Source organism: Phlebotomus papatasi, chromosome 2 (assembly GCF_024763615.1).
Source record: "Phlebotomus papatasi isolate M1 chromosome 2, Ppap_2.1, whole genome shotgun sequence".
NCBI classification, from domain to species: Eukaryota; Metazoa; Arthropoda; class Insecta; order Diptera; family Psychodidae; genus Phlebotomus; species Phlebotomus papatasi.
The window spans coordinates 38877241-38894557 of NC_077223.1; the positions used below are offsets into that span (position 1 = coordinate 38877241).

At 32.1% G+C, this 17317-nt stretch overlaps 1 protein-coding gene across 1 annotated transcript in view; it reads left to right on the forward strand.

Moving 5' to 3' along the window:
- LOC129800948 (MAP/microtubule affinity-regulating kinase 3-like) overlaps positions 1–17317 on the forward strand; it is a 151571-nt gene that overhangs the window by 38255 nt on the left and 95999 nt on the right. Inside the window, exon 3 of the mRNA XM_055845693.1 lies at positions 13757–14785. Coding sequence (XP_055701668.1) covers positions 13757–14785 — 1029 coding nt within the window. The remainder of the gene's footprint in view (positions 1–13756; positions 14786–17317) is intronic.

A 17317-nucleotide genomic window follows, 5' to 3' on the forward strand; every position in this document is an offset into this window, starting at 1 on the left:
TATATTATGCAAAAAAATTGGGCTTTTTGTTGTATTTTATAACTCTGCTTATCCATCCACTCAACTCTTTTGACACATTTATTTGTGATATTTATTAAAAAAAAAGCTTTTTTTTATTATAAATGTGAATTAATGTATATGCCCAATCGTCAAATAAAAAATAAGTACACAATATCCATACTAAATTTAATTAGTGCTTTTTCAATGCAAATTGTCAAAGAAATTCCAATGAAACCATAATATAATTTATTTTATTCATATAACGTTGTAATTGAAAATACATATACTGAAAGAGGGTGGAAATGGTTTGCGAAATGCTCGAACTCATGATCTTGATATTGTACTCTGAAAATTGATTTAGGGAATTGTTCCAAATTTCGGACAGCTTGCAATGTCGGACACTTTTATTTCTCGTGATTCTATGAATTTATGAGTTTTTCTTCAATTTATAGATGTTGTATAATGTTAAGGAAATAAAGGAGTGTTGCCTTTAGGAATGAGGTATTGTAGAAAAAGCTTTTAGAAATTACGTAAGTCACAACATTTTGAAAAATTGAGTGTCCGATTAAGTATACAAAGCAATTGAGTCAACTCTCCGATATCTGGACGACTGGGGAAGTAACGACATATGTATATAAAAACACGGAAAACTATTAATATTAAGGAGTTTTTTTTTTAATTTTTTGAGTTGACAGCTGTTATTCGAATTTTGAATATCTGGATATCGGATAGTTATGAATGTAGGCGAAAGAACCGCTACCTTCGGACGAATCAAGCTTCAAACTACTCAATTTTCTCTGTGTTCTTTATGGTTTTGACTTATGGTTTTTTTTCGGGAGATTTAAGGCATTAGCTACTATTATCTAATATTATATTGGGGCAAATTATTTAATAACATATATGAAAAATATATTGATCGAAACTTAAGTCATCCAAAGGCAGAGCACTTTCTCATGTCTAATATTTTATTTTAAAAGAATTAACAATACTTTTAGAGAAAATAAACTAGATAAGCAATAATCTCAGACTGACAAATAACATTCCTGAAAATTGAGTAACAAAAAAATTCAAGTCAAACTAATAATATTGCATTTCAATCTTAGGATTTTGGGAATTATATGCAACACGTGTGAAATTTGGCACAGTTCCAAAACTAATTATTTTGATAAATAATAATGCTAAGCTGTATAGAACAGTCCAAAAGTCTAAACTTAAACTCATGCTGCAAAGTAAAGCAAGAAGCAAAGTATACAAAAGTTATGACCTGAAAACTCAAGAAAAATAAAAAAAAAATAATATAAAAATTATGCATTTTAACTGGTAGGGGAAAGTACTCTCCCTTCGAACGTTCATGCCTTCGAATAATGTGAATTTTCTTTTAGTTTTCCTAAGAGACTTACACATTTCAATTAAATATTAGGTGGTTTATCATCAATTTTTGATAATTCTGTGATAATTTAGTGTAAATCTCTTACGAAAAACAAAAACAAACAAAAATTCACATTATTCGAAGGCATGAACGTTCGAAAGGAGAGCGCTTTCCCCTACCATTCAAGCTCGATTCGGGATATGAAATTTAAATAACACTTTTTGTGGGATAGATAGAAAATCACATCATATTACCTGTATTTTATCAGATTACAACGATTACAACATTAAAAAAATCAATATTTTGACAAATCTGTCAAAAAATGTTCCCTGCCTAATAGGATTTCGTTCCACCCTATCTATTTATTAAACTTGATAAGGTATTCAAATACGTTTCCGGTGAATCCATGCTTGAGTTTCTGGGGAGTGGGAATGGGCAATTTCTATGCGTGAAAATGTAGAGGGATCATTGTCCTCTCATTCAGTGAAATTCGAGCAAATTTATCAATTGTTGAGAGAAATTGCAGGTAATGCTATAATTTTGCCTATATTGATATCATTGATGTTCACTCGATCCTTTTTTCCGGAACATATAAGTGATTAATTGGACACGATAAAAATAACTGTTTTGCTTGAACGTAAAAAAATACATACAATAGTGCTTGAAACTTCGATTATTGACATCACATATTTCACGATGTCGCGTTGTGTGCTTTTTTTTCAATATGCAATAAATCATCCCATTGAGAAGAGAGATGGCCACATTTTAAACCAGGAATTGCAAACTAATGCATCTTCTAAGTTAAGTCGGCAAGTCAGTTGGGAAATAGAGTATATTCAAGAGTATGAGAATAGAGCTTTTTCTATTGAGATTTATCCTTAAAATATGCAATATTTTTTGGTCTGTCTCAACTTGGTTGGCAATAATGTGAGAGAGCTTAGCAGAAGAAACTGTGGATGGAATTTTATACATAGTGAATATTTCTCTTATAGAGAATGAAAACTTTTAGAAAGCTTTAATATTCTGCAAGAAAGAAAAGGAAGTATATATTTAAAGGGAGCTTTCACCCTAACAGAGTGTGTTATTTCGATTTTTGTGTAACACACAAAAACGGAAATGAATTTTAAATTTTTGCAATAAATTTTTCTTTCATTGAAAAAAAAAAAAATAACAGATTGAATTTTCTATTTGATATCAATCGTATACATATATATGTGCCTAAATTTGGTGAGACATTATTTGAAATTTTATGTGGGTGATTTGATGACTTAGGTGGATGATTTTTTCATGAGGTGGGTTTTCAATAGAGGTAGGAGAAACTTCCTGTGCTTTCCTTAGGAAAAGAAAAAAAAACGAAGAGGAAGAAGAAAATTCGTGCTGAATCTTAAAATTGAGTCCCTTTCCCATTTTAGAATTCTCTTTTTACGAGTAAATACATGTGTGTATGTGATAGGCTCATCGTCTGCAAAAGAAATTAAATTGTCATAAATTTTCCACTGTTACAAGAGATTTAGTTGTAATCTCGAAATTTGCTCTTACTCCTATATCAGTCGTGTTGTGAATTGATAATGTTGCCGATGATATGACAGGGTAATTAGGTTTAGCCATGTAATATCATTCTCAAATGTTTTTCTCTATCACCTTTTTCTTTTATTCTTTTCCCATACACGTTTATAGTGTATACTTGCTTGTGTTGAGAAAGCTTTGTTTAATTTAAAGGGGTTTTCAAATGTAGAACCAACGTGCCTTATCATATTGAAATATATTAAACGGTCTTCAGATCTAAAGTTAATTTATATAATTTTATTTTACCTTTTAGAGTTTAGGCAAAATATTATTAAGAATTCTATATTGATATATTAAATGGTTCTATTTTTGATTCTAAGTTAAACTTAAACAGATATTTTTTTTAAAAGAAAAATATAAAGTAAATGATTCATGTGTCGACCAAGAAAGTTTGATCGTGTCGTCATCTCAGATTCTTCAGATTTCAAAATTGGGCTTTTTTCTCCTATTTTTAAGTGGAACTAAACCTTATCATAATGCAATTTAGTTGCACAATTGGTTTGTGTAACTGCATTATATCAGTAAGGTCTAGTTCCATTTTTATAGGAGAAACAAACCTAATTCAAAACTGTCCCAATTCAAAGGTACCCTACTACTTCCCAATTTTGGAAAAAGAATTTTAGGATATCGGTCCATGCTTTACTTACCTTAGTTTGATTAATAAAGGATAAGGGATACGTTCTTCATTGCAATGTTGACAATTTTTGTCCTCTAAAGATCTAGAATCTTGTCCGTTCCTTTTTCGAAGAAAGATAAGCTTGGCTTGGCTTTTCTTTTTTTTGACTTTTCAAAAGGCAAAGTTTCTTTTAAAAGGATTTTTTAAAGTCAAAAAACAAACGAGCAGTAAAAAAATCAAAAAGGGCAGTAAAAAATCAAAAATGAGCAGTAAAATATATAATTATGGTCAGTAAAAAACTTAGGGTAAGTGTGTCAAATTCCTACCAGCTTGCAATTTCGGCCACCTTTTTTGTTCCTCGAATTTCTATGAATCTTTAGTTTTTACATACTCTAAAGATTATAAAATGCAAAAGAATGACAAGAAATGTAGCTTCGACAAACGAGATGACGTAAAAAAGGCATTGGAAGAATTCCTTAAGGGCAAGGAACTATGAGAATGAAGGTAGGCGTAATAGGGCACCAAAACTATGTCTACATTTTTATTCATTTTAAAATGTATTAAGAATGATTTTACAGTAAATAAAGACGATAAACTGTCTACAAGGTTCTAAGCAACACTCCTTAAGTAAAAGGAATAAAAAAATCAATTTCTATTAAAGATATTACATTTCAAACTTGAGACTTTGGCGCTTGCATGCAACTATGCCGAAATTTGGCACACTTACCCTAAATCTTTAAAAAAAATGGGTATATTTTATATGTTTAACATTTAAAATTGTCGCAGATAGAATGAAAAGCCCTTTATTTTCCCTTTGCCAAAATTTGGATGATAATATCACTGTTTCACTTTTTTTTTATTACTGATAAATTTTTAAGTTCTTACTGCTCATTTATACAATGCCGTTTTTAAATAGTCTGCAAAATTACTTATCATTACGGCGGTTCTCAGACTTGAGGTTTAGCCTTTGGCACGGAAACTGTTCCTCATTTCTACTAAAAACACGATTATTGAATTTTATCAATTACAAGTGTCACAGGAATTAGTTGTTTTTATTAAACCATCCTAATTTAATTTTTTTTTCGAAAAAAAAACATAAGTATTAAAATCACACAAGTTATGCCAATTAATTAAAACCTTGGTCTGAGATCCGATCGGTTTTTCTAAAAATTTGTTAACGGCAAACGTTAAACCGAATTGGAAACTTTATTTCTAAAGAAAATAATTTCAGCTAATATGGATTTATTTTTCAGGTTTTGGAATTCTGCTTCAGTTTTAACCGGTACTGGGGTTGAACAGTAAATTATTTTGTGTTTTAAAAAATTCTAATTTATCGCTTATGCGTTCGTTTAATTATTAGAGAAAAAAATTTTTTTTAGAGCATGGGGAAAAGTGCTCATTCTTAATACGATCCCAAGCTTCGTAATGACTAAATTTTTCTTATGTTTCTCAGTAAATGAGACTCATTGCATCTATATTTTACAAACTAGAGGAAAGTGCCCAGTTTTTAAAATATATTGCGAAGTCGCATTTATTCAGAAATCTAGGAAATAGTCATTACGAAGCTTATACGGGCTTCAGACCTAAGGCTTAGCTATCTGGCTTAACTCCTCTAATTCCTCATGAAGCATGATTTTTTTTTTAGGAAATTGTTGTTTAGGACTGAATATTAAGAGCAAATGATTCAATCAATAAAATTACTCGTTATTAAGATTTTTGAGACCTTCGGGAACTGGGCTAAACCTCCAGTCTGAAGCCGGCCTTAGGATTGTACAAAGCATATAGTCACTTTCCTCTAATATCAGTCACAAATATGAACATTCTGCAAAGCAAAGATACGTTGTCATACCTTTCTGTTGTCTTTACCTTATTTTCTGCACAAGTAAGAATGACCCTAGATCTTTGAAATGGTAAACCCCTATGTCACAAAAATTTGATTATCTCACTAATTCCAAATTATTACTATTTTATGTGTTCTTTTGCGACAGAAGACTTATCTAAATTATTTGTTTCTCTTTTTTTATTTGTATTTTTTTCTCATCATAGATGGCTCACCCACATGAAATTGACATTAGAATGGGAATATATAGAGAAGAGATACGTGTACTACTTGTTCCTATTTTATTCCCATTTTTATTTCACTGCCTCTTCTTCATTCATCTTAAGAGGCAAATAATTCCTCCTGCCGTCTGATTCTCATATGGAATTTGGTATATTTGCAACATTTGCTCATTTTCTTTCTTGGTTTCCACATGGCTAATTTCTATGCCTCTCGAAGAGGCATTATCATCATCATTTTACTCGATGAATCCCGCAATGATGACTCACAGATTGCTAGTCTTACTGGCTGCTTCTTGTGCGCCCAGAGAAGATGTTGGTTTTGTTGTCTTTCACGGTGTCTCCATCTTCTTCTATTGGTCATTTGAGAGATGTTTCTTCTTTTCTTTATTGTTGTTACTCATTGGCATTGTGTAATTTTCCAACAGTGCTACCGCTACTTTTTCCTCCCACTTTTCATACACTACCAACCATTCGGGTGGACGGCTTTTTTTTCGTCTATAGTACACTCTCCAAACATTTGGATTCTCTTAATGAGATACTCGTATAATTAATTTGTGATTCAAATAGAGGATGGAAGTAATATGAGTTTACTATACTTGCAAAGAGAAGAATGCTATATGCTATTGAAATAATGTCCAAATGTGAGATTGTGCCAATTTTCGTGGAGCAAATGAGAAAAGTGAGATTTATTCTGGTGATCCAAGATGTTACTTCTGTATAATACTAAGATTCGAGTCAATTTCTTTATTATTATATTTATCTTTTTATGTATAAAGATATCTTCACTTCCATTTGTGTCGCTCCCATCAGCAAAAAAGAAGTTTTCAATGCTAATTGCATTAACTATAGACTTCTTTTGTTGTGAGCGACTCATTTGTAACAGAATTCACGTTGATTTTAATTGATACATGCAAACTATGTTTTTTTTTTTACGATACACCAATTTTTATATCTCAATTTACGATGTGCAAGATCTCGCTTGCATCAACAATTGTCGTAACTTGTTCGTCATCTAAATCAGCAATTTTTGTACATTTGTTGATGTTGTTACAAAAAGTGCTGATATAGGTGCTGAGGAAGTTACTTCAAATGCTGTTTCAAGCATCGAAATGTCGTATCGATGCTTGACCGTTTGATCAGGTGTCGTCAGAGCTAAAGGCCAAACGGTAAGAGATATCGAGTTGGTGTCTTGGTCCTTTATATTAACCACAATTTTATTTTAAAGTGATTTTATAAATCGGTTTCAATTTTCAATTGGATGGTAAATATAAAGGACCACTAAACAAATTTATTTACAATTCACAAGATACAGCATTCTATTGAATTTATTATTATTCAAATTTTACAGTAGGATCAATACCTTCTACTTTTTGATCTAGAGTAACTGTTAAATTTTGAAAAGTAAAAGTAAAGTTCCAAGTGTTACTTGGAACTAATGTAGACATTTTATTTGCTTTGTTTTCTCTAAAAATCATTCTTAATACATTTTTAAATGAATAAAAAATATAGACATAACTTTGTGTAATATTTCGGCTACGTTGATTCTCATAGTTCCTTGCCTTTCCGGAATTCTTCCAAAGTCTCGGTCATCGAAGTGACACTTTTGTTTTTTTTTTTTGGATTGTATAATCTCTAAAGTATGCAAAACTGAAAATTTATTGATCTTTCAATAATAAAAGAAGTGGCCGAAATTGCAAGCTGGCCGAAATTTTGTACTGTTGCTCTATTAAAATTGCCACCTTAAATTCAGACACTGAGAAAAAAAAGAGGGTGCGATTAACTTTTTTTCCTCGTAACTTTGACACTTTTTAGGTGTAAAAATATATCAACATTTTTAATGTTAATTTTACACCTTTTTAATGGTAAAATTAACACGAAAAAGGGTTAATTTAACCCCTAATACACATAAAAAGGGTAATATTTACACCGATATCGGATCAATAATGCAGGGTATAATTATCATTTCCGGAATGTTATTTTAACTTTTTCGGATTTCTCTCAGTGGACAATTTATTGCATATAGTCACTGTCATCTGAGCTACACTGAGAGATGTCCGAAAAAGTTAAAATAACATTCCGGAAATGTTAATTTTACCCTGAAGTATTGATCCAAAATCGGTGTAAATATTACCCTTTTTAGGTGTATTATACGGGCTTCAGACCTAAGGCTTAGCTATCTGGCTTAACTCCTCTAATTCCTCATCAAGTATGATTTTTTAGGAAATTGTTGTTTAGGATTGAATATTAAGGCCAAATGCGTCATTAAATTTTAAAAAATCAATAAAATTGCTTGTTATTAAGATTTTTGAGACCTTCGGGAACTGGGCTAAACCTCCAGTCTGAACCCGGCCTTAGGGGTTAAAGTTACCCTTTTTCATGTTAATTTTCCATTTAAAAAGGTGTAGAAATTAATATTAAAAAATGTTGATATATTTTTAAAACTAAAATGTGCTAAAATTCTTGGGAAAAAAAGTTAATCGCACCCTCTGTTTATCTCAGTGTTGAGGCTCAACTTAGAGATAGTTATATCGGCTCTTCGGGTTACACCCTCTTCCCACCATAATTCAATCTTTTCTTTACATTATTAGCATGACCTTAATTTTCCACCTAACTCGTCTCGTTTATTCCACTCCAAAAAAACTTATTTAGGTTCCCATTTAGAAATTGTGAAAAAATAGTTCTGTTCTGAATCATTCCTAAGGGTTCTTCAAGGTCAAAGTTTAAAAAGACCCTGGAGAGCTTATTTCTCTATCGATTTGGGCAAGTTTGGGTTTGTTGGAAAGGTCTTGGAATTTATAGACAAATCGAACTATTCCCAACCAGTTTCTGAATCGAATATGAACTTGTTTTTTTAAATATGTAATTTTCAAAAAAATCTAAAATGCAATTGAACTTGTAATTATTATTAATAAAAAATTTGAAATGGGAAGGACCTTCGCAGATGACTTAAACTCGTTATCGTAATTATTTTTCGTGTAAGTTGGACCACTAAATTACTTTTATAGTGTATAAAGCATCAAAGTTACGACATTGAAAATTTCATTAGGTTTTTGGTTTTTTATAAAAGAAACTTGTTAAAATTCGATAAGACGAATGTGTATTTCCTATAAAATGTTATTATACTCTTTATATAAATATAAAATTGACTTCTTCGTTCTATCACTTTGGTTAAAGTGAAATCTTTTTTACGGTTCTTTGCTTCCAATTTTTTTTTTGCACAAGTTTAGCAAACCTTGATAACCATTGAAGGTTCCTCTCTTGTACAAACACAAACACACACAAAAAACACTGCCGACAAATATAATTAGGACAATTTAGAGCTCTCAAATAAAAATCCATAACAAAACGTCCTCCATAGTGCTAATAAATGGAAATTCACAGGAAATTGTTCTCTACTCTCGAATAATAATAAAAAATAAACTACACGATATGGTATTTCTTTTCCTGACGTTCGCAAGTTTGAGTATTTTGTGTGAGTGTGATAAAAAATTATTGATAAGGAAATTGTGGCAATTGCCGTGAGTCAATTTTCGAGGTGTTTGTATATATGTAAAAGGTAAAAAAAAAATGCGTCATAATTGAAAGACCCTCAAGTAAATTTTCTACAAGAATTTCTGCTGAGACGGTATTCTTCAAAAGAAATTACATGGATGAAGATTCTCGACTTTATGCCTGAAAGAATCACAATGCTAGAAATTTCTATTCTTGCTTTTTCCACCACATTTTTACCTTCATCTTCAATTTTTGCTAAAGTTTTGTGATATCAGGGGGGGAAAGCAGAGGGAAAATTCACACACAAATGTTAGTAAGAGTTGGTGAATTGAATATAAGTTTGAAATCTTCTCTTATTACCGTTTCAATTTATTACTCATCACATGCGGTTTTCTTTTCCATCTCATTAAAGGGTGTTACTTTAGAGACACTTTTGAAGATAATTCTTGACAAGAAGAAAAAAAAAGATAAATTAAAATATTTTACTTAGTTTTTCTTCTTCATTTGCGAAGAAGAAAAACTTTTATTTTTCATTAACAACTTTTATGGAAAAGTTTTCTTTTTTTTTAATTAATCTCTTAAGTGATACACCCAGTACTATAGTTCAGACTTTTCCTTTAGTGTATTTGTGGAGGAAATTAATTCACCTGTGGAAGTTTACCTTTTTGAGTGTGTGAGTGTTGGGAGTGATTTTTTTTAAATGAAAAAAAAAAGAAAAGGTGGGAGGCAAGAGGAACATTATAACTAAAGGTAACAGTCAGTTGAAAAAAGAACATTAAAGACGAGAGAGGTGGCAGGCGGTAGTAAACGATGAAATGAGCGTGAAAAGAACACGATAAAGTTTTCATTCCACTTGTTTCTTCAATCTCAATACACAATGTATACTTATTGCACTTTTTTTTTCGTGGTTCCACAACCATAGGAAATTCTACATTTTTCATTTCAAGTGAAATACTGGTATCTAGTGTGTGAAAATCAAACGTCAATCAGTGAAATATTGGATGAGATTTAGTGAAAAACTTGGATCAATTTAATAATTCTCTGTACAAGAAATGTGCAATGGGAAAGTGAACTAATTAAAAAAAAAATGTTGCACAAATCTGGGAAATATAGTACTTTAACTCACAATTGAATGGTTATAGTGAAGACCGTGAAAAACAGTCATCACGAAGTGAAAAATGATGAATTTATACCAAAAAAATCTCTCGCCCTTTCACTTCGTTCAATTGTAATTCGGCATGGAGATGTTATTTTAATTGTATTAATAAATTTTCTTAGCGAATTAAATTGGACAGAAAGCTATTAGTAATGCTAGTTTGTCATTATCCAGAAAACAGAAATTCACGTAACTTGATCACTTACAGAAATTGGAAATAATTTAAAAAATCGTTTTTTTACTTGTTTGACAGGTCTGTCAAAACTTTGTTTAACAGTTCTGTTATTTCCTTGACAGTTGTGATTTGACAGTTCTGTCATAAATTTTAGTTTGATATTTCGAACAAACTGGCATTGATTATTTAAAAAAAAGTCAAACTACATTTAAACTTACTTAATTGAATAATATATTTGAGAAAATGACGTTATAACTTCTCTATCATGTAAAAATGACGTTGCTGAAACGTTGACCAGAAAAGATAACACTTTTCTCTTGAATTGAGTATATGTAAATGATAAAAAAAAACTTGTGTTTGATCTATTTGCAATTGTGTATGTTTTCTCATATCATTTGATAAATGTCACGAGGAACAATTAAAAATAATACCGCTTTTTTTTCTATTAAAAGTGGAAGAAGAAATTGTGCAATTTGAATGGGGTGTGTGAGAAAGGCAATTCAACACGAAACTTTTCAATTTAAATAGACTGAGAGGAAAAGCCAAAACAAAGAGATGAATAAATAGCGATTAGAGAGAAGAAAAACACACATTGGGGAATTATTTAGTTGAAATGTGAATGTGTGAGAAATTACACAGTTGTGTTTGTTATTGTAATTCTTATCGGTAGAATAAATGTCAAAATGACATTTTCCGGTAACACACATCAAAACAGTGTATATTATGATCAAGTTGTAAGGTGGCAGAGAGGCTTTTTATTTCGTGATAGCTTTTTCAGTGATGTCTTATCATTAGAGAGGGAAAGGAGTATATATTCATATGTATATTTGTAATTTTTTGTGTAGTTTTTATATTTTTTATTGTGAAAGTTTCATGCAAAATGTCAGTGTGACAGCTAAAAAGGTTAGGGTGATGTGTCAAGGAAGCGACATCCTGTGGCTGAACCTCAAAGGACGCCAAAAACAAAATGCCATGCTATGAATCAGCTTCATTTGTTCAATTTGAAGGAATTTTCATCAAAAAACAAATAATCCTCATCGAACTATGATCCTGTTTAATTTCTATTGCAGTGATTTTGTGGAGAAATTACATCGGATAGTGATTTAATAGAAAAATAGAAAAGACTTTCCAATTGGATAATTTGTGTTTTACGTGTGACTTGAGAGCACAGCAACAGGTGACACATTGAAAAATTGATAAGGTTGCCTTATCATTTGATATGCCGAGAATCAACACTGTAGTCTGTACGAGTGACAGAGGAAGGTTGTTACATTGCACTAAGCACCTAGTGCTAAAGACTGTCTGGATGATTTCATCGATGAAACACTGGAAAAAAAAAATGGAAATGTGTCCCTAGAGAGTGCGTAAAAAGTGCGTAAAAACAAGGAAAAAGTGTGTTCAGTGTCACTGAAAATTTGCTCAGAGGACAAGGTGTGTGTTTTAAGGCAGAAATAAAAAAAAACAGCAATCGCCGCAAGGTGGCTGTCGAGTGGGTGGTTGTTGCGACAACACGACTGGTTTTCTTCTCCATTCCATATTTATTGGACTAATAGCCATGAGTTGTTCAGGTACAGTGGCTATCGAGAAAATTGCAACATGGTTCAGTGAAAATTAGGAGAGAGTTAGAAAAGTCAAATTTGACACAAATATTAACAAAATGGTAGTAGGCAGGGCTTAATGAATAAGCTCCACCCAAAACAAATTTTAGATGTCACCCCATTTAGGAATGACAATCTGAGGAATTTGAACTCTTTGAATTTTAATTGTTTCAAAAGAACTTGCGATATAAGCAAGTTACAATTACCTACTAAGATTGGGCGGGGCTTAAAGCTCCGGCTACTACACAATAGACACCCTGCGTACTGAAATAATAAATGAAAAAATATTGGAATTATTAGAAACAATTTTTCGGATCTTTTAAGTTTTGCAATAGTTTTAACACAGAAAAATTGAATGATATGAAAATTAGGGCTATGTGCAGGTACAGTTCACACCTAAACGCATGTAGCAGTAGTACTTTAGAACTCTCACCATAAATTTTTTCCTTAACTTTAATTTCATAAATTGTAATAGAATTTGTTTTAAGTCATTTAAGTTTTGTCCAATAGGGGCGTGGCTTATTTACCAAAGGGCTGTATTCTTTAATATTTTGTTCAGTACTCGTTTTATTGGACGTAAAGTGTTACCCATCCAAATGGTTTATTGAATAAATTCAAAAATAATTAAAACTAGAAAGGTATGGCAGATGCGAGTATCTTTGTCCTCCGCGGATGACTTTGCCCCCGCCCTACTGTTCGTAAACTTTTCTTTAATTCTAATGTTTCAAGAACGGTTCTCACCGATCAGACATGATAGATCTGATTGGTAAAGACCAGCCTTAAGTTTTAGAAGTAAAGGAAAGCTTACGAACAGGAGGGGAGGGACATAGTTACCTGCAATGATAAATTCTGAAAGAGAGGGCGTGGCCTAAAATTAAAACTTCGTAATATTACATTCAATCCCGGTATTATGCATATTTTCGAGACAAAAAAAAAAACGCATGAAATGGCATTACGCATCGTGAAAATTTGCATACCCGCAGGGGCTTTTTTTTTTTAAAATAAATTGGCAGTAGAACGAATTTCGCGCGAAGTAAAATTAGTTCAAACAAAAAGATTCAATTGTTTAATTTAACTTTTTGGCCAGAGTTCTTTAATAAATTGTCAGAATATTTAAAAAAATTACCTTAATAAAAGAAATTAAAGTTTTATTCGGAAAAAGCAGCAAATGTTTTCAAATTTCCCGCAACATAGTAACTAGTATACATTCAGGCGTATTTCAAAAATGATTTCATAAATTTACTCCCAATGGTAGGCAAACTTGCATAATTGTATGTGCATAATTCCGTCAGGTGCATAATCCCGAAGGACTTAATACCGGGACTGAGTGTACTGGCATTATAATAAGATTAGAAAATATAGAACATTTTAATTCAGCCCTTGATTTTTCTAAATTGAAATGCTAGCTTTGAATTACTTTACTGTCTCTTATATGCCACTTTTTCGGTTTTAAATTAAAAAAAAAAGAAGTTAAAAATAGACAAAATGTTGCAATTTTTTTTATTGCCACTGTTTCTACACATCCATGGATTTGAAATCAACTACAAATATCCAGTCAATAAAACACTTTTACATTGGCAGCTCATTGTTGAGTGAAAGAGGTATATACCGTTGGTCACATCCAACCAACACTGTACCAGACTCCAAACCGCAAAAAGTCACACTTCAGTGCGCGTTTGAATGTGACGCCCAAGTGACTAATTAGAAAAATTGGAGAGACTAGAGAGTTTCGGTGTGCGCGGGTGTATTTTTGGACAGGAGGGTCCATACGAAAGTGCTAAAAATTACGAAGATGGAGTCTGATTTGAAGCGTGGCATTGACATTAGGAGGAGTATTCACAAGAGAAAAGCTCCGGCACCACCAAATTTTAATCAGGAAAGTGCCGATGTGATGGCCGAGTTGAACTTGAAGAACACTCTAAAGAGTGTTGGTCCTGGACCACCGGTACAGCCAAGAAGACCTCTGGGTAGTAGTGGTAGTCCTTCGGGGCATCGTGGAGTTGATATCAAAGATAATTACAGTCTAAAATTGAGTGATTTGGATTGTAAGCCGGGAATGAGAAATTATGTGAGTTCGGGTGTTGAAAAGAAGCCTATAGCACCAAAACCGCCAAAGTTAGAGCAAGGCGAGGACTCTACATTGACAAGTATTGATGTATTGAATAAACTGCAAAAGCAGATTAATGACATGGAGGTGTATACAAAGCTAAATCCCCCAAAAACCGAAGATTCTGTGGACAGAGGTACAAGTCAAAAAAGTAGCAGGTATAAGGAGCATGAAAATCTACTGCAAACTGGAATTAGCAATATAGCGTCCAGACAGGGTTTGGGGTATTTGAATCGTGGAGAATCCGAAGATACCGATGACGATGATGATGCTATGCATCCTGTGGAATTCAAGAGAGGTGGCGATGGAAGGAGTTCAACAGGTGGTGCTTTGGGTATTGCATCAAAATTCCTTCCAAAGACCAAAATGGCCAAACCGGTCAGTAGGACGTCGTCAGATACGAAAAATGTTGAGAATACGGTGAAACTCATTAGAGCGGGGTTGAAAAAGCCTCCGGCCCCACTTGAACCCTCATCAGGGCGTAAAACCAAAGAGGACTCTGTGATTCTGCATACACATCATGCCGATAGGGCACCCAGAGTTGTTGGGGTTAATGAGAAACAACTCAGTCCTATGCCGTTGAGACATCAAATATCACCATCTCCATCACCTTCGCAAGGGAATCACAAACGACAGGATCTTCAGGTAACAGTGGTCAAAATGCTCAAAGAAAGGGTGATTTTGAAATATTATTATTATTTTTTAAAAATAATTTTAACAAATTTGGGAATATTTATATGAAGAAATAATTTCGTGAAATCCGATACGTATCAATTGTGACTCCAAATTTTACTAATTTAGGATAAATTAAGCTAATTCAGAACCTGCTCCAAATGGAAATTTTTCCCTACTCCAAATGGAAACGTCATTGTTTTCATGATAAATACAACACTAAATTATTATATTTATATATTTTTTATACCACAGTTTCATATTACGAACAATGTTTGTAGAAATAGTACAAACTTTTACGAACTTTTTAGTGAGTTATACAATTGACGAGTATTACGTAAGGCCCCAGTAGAAACTCACAAACATTTACGAACAATTTTAAGAATTTAATTTCCCAATCTTTCTTTTTAAATCAGCCGCCAACTGGATAATGCTAACAGTTTGTTAAAAGTTTGTTTATTCACTACATAAAATTGAGAAAAAAACTTGCTTAATTTGAAAAAAGCAAAATTTTTAGCGACATCTATTTGGCCACTTTACTAACTTCTTTTCAGGTTAGGCACAGAATGAAGGGCCTTTGTGTCCCTCATTTTCCATAATTCAAAATTGATAAAATATTAATTTATTTTATTACCTTATTATTTTCAATTTTTTTTCACACTACTCTGAAAAAAGTTTCGTTATGACCAGCACACAATAACTTTTGTTTGTAAAAATGCTTTCAAAATTCTCCATAAGAATGAATGAGATGGCTAGATCTAGATGTCACTCACTCTCATTGAAATGTCAAAAACATATTTACTAAGCAAAAGTTATTGTGCGTTGGGCATTAAGCGGAGAAATGGATCTTGTTAAAATTTTGTCAAAAGGATGTTGTTTACGAATTTTACAATTTTTTTCTTACATTTTACGTGAAAAACATCCTTTTGACAAACTTTTCATGTTAATTTGACGAACTTTTTCAATCTTTTAAAATTAATAAGTGTTTCTTACTTTAAAGAAGTTGAAATTCTCAGTAGTCTGATCTGATTATTTTATAAAGTAGCATACATAAATGCTTAAATCTGTTATAAATCTGCAATAATTCTGTTATAAAATCAAATGCCAAAAATACACTATAGAAGAAAAATTCATAGCGCATTGCTATAAGTCTTATTGGTACAAGTTTCCTGTGATTTTCTTTCGATATTGCTTTTGAGATGACCAACAGAAATGGTGGTTAAAGTGACCATATGAGGTGCATTGAAATAATTTTTCATTTCCGAGATAAAAAAAAAAACATATTGTGTGATATGATACATTTGCTGTGAAAAGAAAAATCACTGAGTTGTTCGTCTCATAGAAATGACCATAATCATTTGAAGATCATTGGATGTCTTGTTATTTATGACAAATACCCTGTTAGTTTTAGGAAATTTTCCTCTTGAAGATATCTTGTTGCCCAATGTTCAGCAGTGCATGAAAATAGTGGGAAATTTATATAAATTGGCACTTGGCTCGTATCGCTTTCTTTCGTGCGACAGACATTATATCAAATTATTTGTTGTTTTTTTTTTCATTTGCCCATAAAGAAGATTTCGTGTATATGAGTTTTGTTGGATATTGGAACATATCGCGGATTTTACAAAATTGATAAGTTATCTCAATGAGTTTTGATATCAATTCTCACGGTTTTTTTTTGTTCGTAGTTCTCATGTGAGACTTTGTGACAAATTACTCAAAATTGCGATTTTTTTTTAATTGCGGAAATTGATAAATTTAGTTTTTTATTTGCTGTATTGAATGAAATTTTACATCTATAAAATATTGGAATTTTATTCTCAATGCAATGGCTTTTGAGTGTGATCTAAAATAATAATAAAAAAAAAATAGAACTGTTGCGCAAAAATCTTGAAGCCAATTATTTTTAATTTGGCCAATTCCTCAAGAATCAGGAGAAAAAATATATCAGTTAGTAACTTCCTTCGGGGAGAATCTAATTGGGGAACAGATGACAATGATGGGTCTGAAAATAGCTCCTTATGTCTCTTGTGATAGTAATATTGAAGGAACAAGCAGAGTATTTAATTAGGTCTTAATGATAATTAATTTGACATTACAATTGTCAATTTGATTGGGATGAAGTGAGAAGAAAAAATATCTAAGTTTGGAAGAGAAAATTCATATTTTTCCCTGGCCAGAGAGGAAATTGGATTTTCCATCTCTTGTCGCCCAGTTTATTGGGTGTTTGTCTCATGGGTCATATAAAAGACTGTTGGGTGACGAAAGAACGTGCGTGTAGATTACAATGGAAAAAGATGTTCTTGGTGTTTCTCTTTTTTATATACCTTTTCCCTGCTTTTTCTAGGCCCATTTTCTTATCTTTTCATTTTCTCCATGTATACACTTCTTTTGTATTTGTGTCATTGCGTGTATGACAAGATTTTCCCTGTGCTAACATTTATCTCCATGATGGTAATAATTGTAGTGTCTCTCTTTCTGTGTGATTTCGTTGGGATCTTCGCA